The 10248-nt window shown below is 33.5% G+C and overlaps 1 protein-coding gene across 1 annotated transcript in view; it reads right to left on the bottom strand.

Annotated features, from left to right (window-relative positions):
* The window catches only part of CCDC91 (coiled-coil domain containing 91), an 85581-nt gene that overhangs the window by 48151 nt on the left and 27182 nt on the right, over positions 1-10248 (bottom strand). Inside the window, exons 4-6 of the mRNA XM_010281788.1 lie at positions 5751-5843; positions 5545-5613; positions 3866-4042 (exon numbers count right to left, since the gene is read on the bottom strand). Coding sequence (XP_010280090.1) covers positions 3866-4042; positions 5545-5613; positions 5751-5843 — 339 coding nt within the window. The remainder of the gene's footprint in view (positions 1-3865; positions 4043-5544; positions 5614-5750; positions 5844-10248) is intronic.

Raw genomic sequence — 10248 nt, 5'->3', positions numbered from 1 at the left:
TTCAGCAGAACTGTGATCTTCAAAGCTTTATTGTTCTTATGCTAAAATTGCCTGACCAGAGAAATGTTAGCTAGCATACTTTAAGTTTTTTTTCTAATTCCTTCCTCATATATAACCAAGTTCTACAAGGTTCTTCTACTGCATGTGTTTAAAACTGGTGAAAAAGATAATGAAAATTAGTGGATAGTAAATTCCTCCTTTAAAACAAAGAATCAAAACTCCTGAACCTATTTTGTCATCAAGAAGGCAAAGGAGAAGCCAACAAATTCACACCATTACGACACAAAAATTTAGTTTTTCTCATTTTCATAATTTAAATGTTTTACAGATAGACAATGGTGCTGCAGTTTTTAAAATATGTCTTTCCCATCTAGTTTATCAACTGTTGTCCCAAGCATGTAAGAGTGTCCTTTTCCCTAATGGTTTGTCTAGTTTTACTTTTCAGTGTTTTACAGCCATTTGGCAGAAATTCTTTTTCTTAAGGACAGGGTTGTATGTTCTTGGTTATGATTCTCAGTGTCTGCTGACACTGTACCCCACCTTCTACTACCAATCTCACAATTCTCTTGAGGTCCTGTTTGGCTGTCAAATTTGGGGTCTCAATTTCTTCTGTTTTGTTCTTACTCAACTCTGACACAAACCAAAATATATTTAAACTACAGAAAGTGGATTTGTATCCCAAAGAAAATGATAAAATTTTGATTTTCTTCAAATTTTTCCGTAATTATTCCTAGAGTTACTTATGGGTGCCATAACTGGAAGCCATTCTGCATCACCTATTTGCAGAAGACTACACTGACCCTTTCTGATTTTTCTCTTTCATTTTGCAAACTTACAGAATTAGTGAAGGAAAATTCCTTCTCTTTAATACTATGTTTAATTTCTTTGCTTTAGTTCAAATCAGTAAAGCAAATCTCTTCAAATTAATTTACAGCAGAATAAGACTACACTTTAATCTAGGTTTCTGTGACAATTATAGTGTGATACAAGACTAAAGAGACAGAGAATTAAATATAAAAGTATCTTTTTCTCACACATAGATTACTTTCTCTGGTGATAAATTGAAGAAGATAAACTAGGAGAAGAGATATTTTGTTAAAAACAAGTCAAGCTTCTCTTTCCTAGTATTATGTTCCAAAATAAGTTAGAAAGAAAGTTCTCTTTCTTGAAATAACAGTACTGCTCTTAAAGCTCTTTTTATGTGTGTGATACCAAAAGATTATTTTGCCTGTTCACTAACATTCAGCTACACTCAGTTGTTTCATTACTTGGTACTAAACATAATAATAGTATCAGGTGATAATTTTGAAGCAGGAAGCATAAAGAATTCTACAGCACAGCATAAAGAATTAAATGAGGCAAGTGTTACTCGGACACGATTTTACATTTCATTGTCTAGAATGTTAGGCAGTATGTTTTAGTTTTACTTTTGGCCATTACAGAGCTAACTTGACAGATTATGTTGTCTAAACAGTAATTGCAAAAAGTCAATAGTGCAATTATAGCTCTTGAAAGAGAAGTCTTACAGTAAAAAAATATAAATAAGAAACAATTCTGAGTGGAAAGCTCTACCCAGAAAAATTAATGTCTGCACACAAACTGCCTGTAGTCCCAAGTGTTTTTCATTGCTAAAACAAAGTCACATCTGACACTGAATATAAGCTATCACTTGGCACATGAGCTCTGCAGGACCTCTTTTGTTGTCAGAGAATTTTAGTAGTTACCGTATGTTTATAATAGCAACGGCCTAAGGGAGGCAGGCAAGTTCTTGGCAGAGGTCACAAAAAAAAATTTCTGCAAGAAACAACTTTCTACATTAAAGTCCATCTTCCCCAAAGAATTTGTTCTCAATCAGAGAATAAAGAGTGTAACTTTAAATACACTATATATTTATACGAAGGGATTTTGGAAACCTCAAGAAAAATCTGTATTTTCCTTTATTGAAAGTAGTTTAGGTATTTGAAAAATGAAAATAACTCAAAAAAATGAACCTAACTCAATGGAGAAATCATCATATATTATAACTGGGTAAGATAAATTATTCCTGTTATGATCAAAGTTGTCAGAGCTATTCAGTATTAAAAATTATGGAATTAACTAAGGCCACATGACTACATCATGAGCAAGATATTTACAGGACGTTTAACCACAATACTCTCCAATACCTCAGTGCTACTCATCTTCACAAGAAGTACACCACTAGATACTCCAACACTATAAACTGCTTGAACAACTAGCAGCTTGAGCTGAAAGTTGAAAGACCTCGAAAGGCCTGAATTTCTTCCTCAGAGAAGCACTGACATCTCAGTATATTTAAGATTTTGTCTGAAAGAATACATCCATCAATATTACACTACTTTTAATATCAAAGGCATTAATATCAGCTTCAAAGGCAGTATCACCACCAAGAAACTTTGGCAGAACACTCCACAAGGAAGGCAAACCTACCCTGAGTCACTATGTCAACTTAAAGCTCCACTCTCATACCCTGGGACATTTTACATACTCCCCAAATCCGTAAATATTAAACCCTGTCCAACCTCATGCATTCAGCTACAGGACTCCTTCCCCTAAAATTTCAGGATTAATCAAAACTCTCCTCAAACTTCCTTACCATAGTTCTCCTTTTATTAGTCTCTTCATATTCCACAAGCTAAAAAATTACTACAGTAAAGAAAAAGACAGCAAACAACTACTTTATTGCTCTCCCTTCTATTAACAGATCCTCTGCACCACTAGTTCCAGTTCTCATTCTGGATAGACTAAATGATTTGTATCTAACTAAAACCCCAGCAATTGTTCTTAGCTTGAATTTATCTTTGAAGTCAGCTGCTTATCTTTTTGTTGTAAAGAAGAGTTTGAGTGCCTGAAGGCTTATCAGTATAGTGAAATTGAAAACTGACATTTACCACTTGATACTTTTACACTTGAGAGAAGTAAACAAAGAGATGATTTTTAAACTTCCGTGATATGCTATTTTAATTCTATTTAGCTTCAAATTCTAAAGGTCTTTTTTTTGTTGTTGTTGTTATTCAGGACATAAAAAATATAGTAATATCAAATTCCAACACATGAATGAAATATCTCTTGTTTAAAATTCTTCAGACTATAACATTCAAGTATGCCAACAAGAAACGAGTGAGTTTACAGACTGTTCCCCCAAATATTTCCAGCATTAGAGACTACAAAATTCAACTTTTGGAAGAGTAATTGTAATTTAACTGCTATTATAACATATTTAATTTGTAATTCCTACAATCATTAAAAGCAATATTGGAAATGTCCCTCTCAACTTCTGTTAAGTGACGTACAATTATCCTTATAGAAGTACCTCTCTAAAACGTAACTCTAGAAACATTCCTGGTTCATTACTGGTTTAGCTTTCCAGTTTTCATAACCCTCTTTTTATTTTGTACCTATTCTGTTTTTGTCTTAGAAAAATATCTTTTTACTAAAAGAGACAATGGAATTCCAGTATAATAAGGAACAAACGTAACAGCTTTTCTCTTCCATAGGTATAAAAAAGAAAAAATCATGCAAACTGTCTACAATATAAATTCCAGTATCTTGGGCTCCTTTTGAAGTCAGTGCACAAAACCAGGCACTTACAGGGCACAATTCATCTCATTTCAATATACATAGCCGAGAAGGTTGCAGGAAGTTTGTTCTGAATGTACTAACTTCTCTCCATACACATAGTCTAGATGAAGATAAACTATCAAGATCGCTGTGCACTGCAAGTATCAACTAGGTGCAGTGATGAATGATAGATGTCATAAGAATATCTACCACAGCATTAGGAAGACATTCAAAGGAAAAAAATAAAATACACAAGCAGGTCCATGGAAAGGTAAAATATACTAACTTGATTATGCTTTCTTTGCTCTTCCATGGCTTCCCTCACAGCCTGGGCAATATTCTCTTTATGTCTGTCACGTTCTGCTTCCCACATTTTTCTTTCTTCTGCATGAATCTTCTCCATATTTTTCCTCTCTTCCTCTACTGCTTTCAGAACAGCCTCCCGTACTACTTCTTTTTCAGCCTTTGGAACAAATCAAGCACAAATAAATGGCCAAAATACATACCATGGGTGCCTAACTCATACGTATTACTACTTCTAATGAGATCTGTCAGCTGACAAGATATGGATTGTAAATATTTTCACTTCTGAACTATGAGTTTAAATTTATCTTAAGGTGCTACCAAGCAGGTATTACCACTGGACAATGACTTTATAGTTACAGAAAGAAAAAGAAAGTTACAAGCCAGGATCTTAAATTCCCACCTACTGCAAACACAATGTATCATAACTAGTTTGCTTAATGCCAACACAAAAAACATGCAGCAGAAACCACATAAGAATAGGTACATCACGGGCCTCCCTACACTGCTTGATATTCCAATATATAAGATATTCCTCCTCTTATCTAAAAGCATCTAAAGTCCAAAAACAGTCTAAGCACTTTCTGTGGCAAAGTAGCCAATACATACTTAAAACAAATGTGTCTTGTCTCCCAAAGCTTGTATTGTACAGGAAGTACTGTGTAATCTTTTTTTTTTTCTTTCAATGTTTCTTGTTCAAATATTCAACCATTACGTGAAATCATCAGAAGACACACACTGAATTTCATGTAACCAGGTCAGCTCTACACATGCTGAGCACAGAAATATATTTATCAGACAATTATTGCATAATATCTACAAATAAATAATGGCAGGCTGATGTTCAAAATAAATAAACATGGCCTGACACATGGGGCCACACACCCCTCAATTTTAATGACCTTACAGGTCATTCCAATGCCCTTTGGTGGTGACTATGGAACTGGTCAAGTGAAGTTATAAATGGCAAAAAATACTGGGTTCCTCAAATACCTACACTTAAAAATAAAGCTGTTTCTTGCAATTCATTTGGAGTTGATTTTTTTATTTAGACATTTATAAAACAGAATAAAAATGTAAGTTAAAAAAATCCCCTATTAATTTTTTGTTACATACACTTTTTGTTATATACACATATATTTTGTTATATACACATTTTGCCTTCGATAACCACCATGAAACAGATGTTTCTGGCATTACCGAATGATACTCAGACAGGTGCTCAGCTAGTGTGCATATACCACATATGAAGATATACAGGAAATGATAATATAGCCTAACCAACTGTGCTAGGTAACATACATCACTAGTTTTCCCAGATCATTACATGCAACTGAAATTTTCTACTGGATTCTACATCAATATGAGAAATGAAAGATAACTTAACATTTACAAAACTATCGTCTTAACCCCAATGCACTTAATAATAAAAAAAGGCTGAATAAATCATATTTTAAAAAGTAGAAGTGCATAGACTATCTGTATTAAGGCATAGGAGATAGCAGATATGTTCATGATTTATAAGAACTAGATTCTTTTAAACACAGATGAGAACATAAAGTTTGACCAATTTAATTATGAAATAGGAATGAGTTGCTGAACTTGGCATTTGTAATGACACATGGAATCCACATTGCACGTCTATTACTTAACAAGAGATACCTTTGCAGCAGCTGCCACAGCTTCCTTACTTCTTTGCCTTTCTTCATCCAAACATTTGTCAAGCACTTCCTGTAAATGTTATGAAAAATTAAAGTGCAATACACAATAGAGGAGTGTCTAATAATAATTTCAAATTTCAATTATGAATGAACTCCATGGTAAAGATCAGACACCCCCCCCTTTTTTTTTTTTAATAAAAGCAGTACCTTGTGTTTTTTAGACTGCTGCATCAAAGCTGCTTCTATCTTTTCTGATAACACATCCTTTTCTGCTTCCAAAATGTTGAGAAGTCTCTGATGCTGTTGGGAGAAAAAAATTCATATTATTGTAACCATATTGTAATTATCTGCTAGTAAAACAGACAAAAATAACTCTTCCAAGACACTTAGGTTTTTCATTTTCTTACAAAGTGATTTAAAATGTAGATTCAGTTAAATGATATATACAGCACTCCTTTAATTGATTTCATGACATGAAAAAAAAGTTACAATAATAAGAGATGTTTAGCTTCATGATTATCTAATACTTCCTCTCAGTCTGAAGAGTATTAGGAAAGAAGTTGAAAAAAATCACTATATAAAAGCAACACTTGAAGAATTTATAAAGATGGTCTAAATAATGCTACGCTTTAAACTTAAATTATGCCTGTACCACCTCTCAGTTACATATATAAAAAGCAGAAGGCAAATGTGTTTTTTTCAACCATTTGTGACACCATGAACTTTGAAAGCCAGGAAATGACAGCCAAAGAGAATGTTGTTTTCTTCTAATTTTCTCGTAATGCAAAACATTTTTCCAGGGAGAAAATGAACATTGAAATTACGTGACCAAGTAGTTTACATGTCTTATAATCTATCACTGTTCTTAATCACAACCCATTTGTCTGTTTTTCACTAAACTGAGTAAAGCATTTGAAAGATGTTGGTTTTGTCTGCAAGAGCCAAGCTGTTTTCCAAAACTAGAAATTATTACCGGAAATTATTGATGTTGGGTATTTGTCATGAGATAATTGCTAGCAAATCAGTACATCTTTTACACATTATTTAAGAGATGATATATTCTAACCTTAAAGTATCAATACATAGTAATATTTTACAAGATCACCAAAAGAAAAGTGTAACAGTATATTAATAAAAGTATATATAGTGAACATACTTTTTTTTTACACAAACACTTATGCAGGCAAATACCCCTTCCACCAGCATTTCTAAGAAACAATCATTTCTGTTTCATGAATTTTATTATGTTTTAATTATAAGTGTCTCTAATGGCAGCTAGAAACACATTACCAAACTGCAATACTATGTTCCGAAAAATATTTTTTTCATTTGAAGAATAGAATAGAAATCTTCTAGTCTGCTTTATAAAATAAAACACCTATCTGCCCTTCCAGGATAAACATGTAAAGAGGCATTTCCTCATGAATTTACTTAAAATAGGTCTGAATGGAGCAGACATATTCTAATGGAAAACACCTGTGGAAGGAGTGGTGAAATTCACATCATGGTGCTACTTAATGATGTGTAACTAACTTTTCTTGTGGACTCAGTATTTTCAGACATTAGCTTTAACTATCAGGGCACTTAGGAAATTATTTTTTCCCATTAATTCAAAGGTGAAACAAATGGATTTTATTAGTTAAATGACCTCCATGACTCTTCTCTTGACTGCGCAGACTACAAAACTGCTATTTCACTTTCATTTGAAAGAATGACACAATAGATGACAAATGTGCAAATATTTTATCAAACATATGTCAGAAATCAAAGTTTACTAATGTCAATTAAAAGACCGAAACTTTATTTGCTTCAATCAAGAATCAGCGGGGGACTTTCTAAGGGGAGCTTGTTAGAGAAAATCACCTCTATCTTTAAAACACCTACAAAAGAATGGCAGTCAACTTGTTCAGCAAGATTAGAATTTCTAGTGTTAAGACTTGCAGGCATTTAATTCCAGTTTGACTCTGACCATGAGATTTCTAGGTCAGATTTGAAGACTGTGTATGCTTATTTCAAGTTGCCATAACGGGGCAGCTACCAGATATATTTTACAACATTCTCCACGGGACTATAATTTTCAGCCTTTGAACTTCAGGGTAGTTTTAGAAATTTTATTTTACATATATGTGTAAGAAGACATTGAAGCCCATCCCAGAAGTCCTGAAACAACACAGACATTTGCATTAATAAATGCATGTGTACATGGCCACTGGAGATAACTAATGTCTATTCTCGCTGGAGATGAGATGCTTTCATGACTACAGCCTTCCGCATTACCCCAACCTCACTACACAAAAGTTTACTTTTCATACACCTGTGACAGACCTATAATCCTGAAAAATACAGATATCGGGACCAAAACTTTTTTATCATATGGAAACCTGAAAAGTTCTGACCTTTAATACAGCTCTGAAGTAAAAATATAACTCCTTCACTGCAAAGAAGAGCGCACAACTAAATCCAGAGATCAACTCTTTGTAAAAAACAAGAAAATATTACTCCAGTTGTTTGTTACAGTAATAAGGAGTTTAACAACACCTGGGTGTATCAGTTCCATGGAGATACAGCATACCAAACAAGTGGAAATATAGACAGCAGTATAAAGTATCAGTTTGCTGCTGCTAGAAGTAGAAAGGAAAATCTTTAAAATACAATATATTGTTTTTGCTTGCCACTAACTACAGAAGAGGTTCCTGATAAGTAAACGATTGCCATAAAAATGAAAGCTCCTGTGACTGGTATTTACAGTACGATTACTTCAATTGAGCTTAGGATCTCCTATTTCCTTAGTAGATTAGAAAAATCTTTATGCTATTACATTTTGAGTTTTATGGAATTCACAGAAATTCAGTAAGAACTGTATTAAGAATTGTATCTGTGTGTGAAAACACATCAGTTCCTATTCTTCAAGATACTAGAGGTAAGCATTTGTGAGCATATTTAGAAGGCTTTCAAAACAAAAGCTAATGACTTCTAGCATATTTCAATGCAACTTCTTTTACATTACATAGCATTCCCATTTCTCATGGAAACATAAAATTTATAATTTCAAGATTGTGAATAGCTTGGCATGTTCTTTCCTATTATAATGTAAATGTTTATCCATGTGGAATAATCCCTCCATAAATGGTTACCTTCGTATCTGAACTTCCAAAAGTTCATATATCATCACAAATGTTGCAACAGCTGTCCATACAACACAGTAAAGCAAATCCTCTGTACTAGTCCTAGAGAAATAACTTGAAGAAATGTTTATTTGGCTTCAGAATTTGTATTTAGCCAATTAGTTTTCTTTTTCAGAGAGAAACATACCTTAAACTATTAAATTACATAAATTATATGAAATGAAGTAAGTAACTGAAAAGAGACAAATAGAACAAAATGTTACATGAACTGCTTCTCCCTGAAACAGGTCTGAAGTCCAAAAAGCCCATATTGCATAGTTAGTACAGATACAAAAAGGATGAAAGCTTCCATCCTGCATGTAATTAATGAACAATTTAATTACTTATCAAGACCTTTTATTTTTTCCAAGGTACTGTGCCCCACAGTAGTATTAGCCCTCATACAGACCCATGGAATCTCCTTGAAAGCTGTGCTTATTAAAAGGATGTAAAGTGAGCTCAGCGGTATAGATTTTTTTCCATTTTATAGAAAAGAATGCACCACCTTTTCACCTGATTTCCTTTTTACAGAAGCACAGACCTTTCAAAGGCATACTCAGGTATCTAGGTTATGCATAACACTTGAGCAGAAAATGTGTGAAGTTATGGATAATAAAGGTTTCTGTGTGTTCCCTCTTCTGACAGCGATCAAGGAAATTTTAGCTGTTTCTGTACAATGACAGCATTCTGACAGAAACTGAAAAAAGCAGTAATGCAAAGGAAATGATTAATGAATGTATGAATAGAATTCCAAGCTGTTAGTATAAATGTCTCTGCACAGCAAGCTATTGTAACCCCTCTGGAACTGCTCTTTAAATTAGGGCAACTAGTTTTGTAGTTCACATTTAAAAATAATCCAGATAACTTCTAAGTAGAAGTTATTATATAGAAGCATTAGGTACATTAATTTTCTAAACGTATGCAGAATGACTTTGGACTCTGGTACTAAATGGCCACGATAAATTTTATATACTGTCAGTGCTTCCTCAGTTGGTCTTTCAGATGAAGTTATTAAAGGAAGTTGAAGGTTAAAAACATATAAAAGGTGACAGTTTGACTTCAGTGCTTATACGTTTGAGAGCCTTCAAGTGCTCTTGTATTTTTAGCTAACATGAAATAACAGGAAGTTTTAGGTTCATTTACTTGGTTTGTAGATTTTTGTTCAATTATAGTAAAGGTCTCCTAACAATACAGACCATTGCTGAATTAAAGATCATATATGCTGACATAAATGCTTACAAGCTAAGCAAACTTATTTCATAAACCTCCTCTCCTTCTCAACAGGAATAAAAGCTACTGGAAGGATGAGAGTTGAATGAATCTCATTCAGCACTTCCCGTTTCCACAGGTAAGAATTATGTACATGTTCCTCTCTCTGTTAGACAGCATTAAAGGAATAAAAGAAGAGCATTGAGACTAAGGCACAACTTTGATCTATCTATACACTGAATTTTGATTCCCAAGCATTGTAGAGGCCACTTTATCTTAGGCTTATCTGGACATCATTGTACCTGTCAAGAGGATATTGCCCATGCTTCAAC

The sequence above is a fragment of the Phaethon lepturus genome, unplaced genomic scaffold (genome assembly GCF_000687285.1).
Source record: "Phaethon lepturus isolate BGI_N335 unplaced genomic scaffold, ASM68728v1 scaffold1712, whole genome shotgun sequence".
In the NCBI taxonomy this organism is placed as follows: domain Eukaryota; kingdom Metazoa; phylum Chordata; class Aves; order Phaethontiformes; family Phaethontidae; genus Phaethon; species Phaethon lepturus.
The sequence above is the reverse complement of the archived record's forward strand: the minus strand, read 5'-3'. Positions and strand labels throughout refer to the sequence as shown.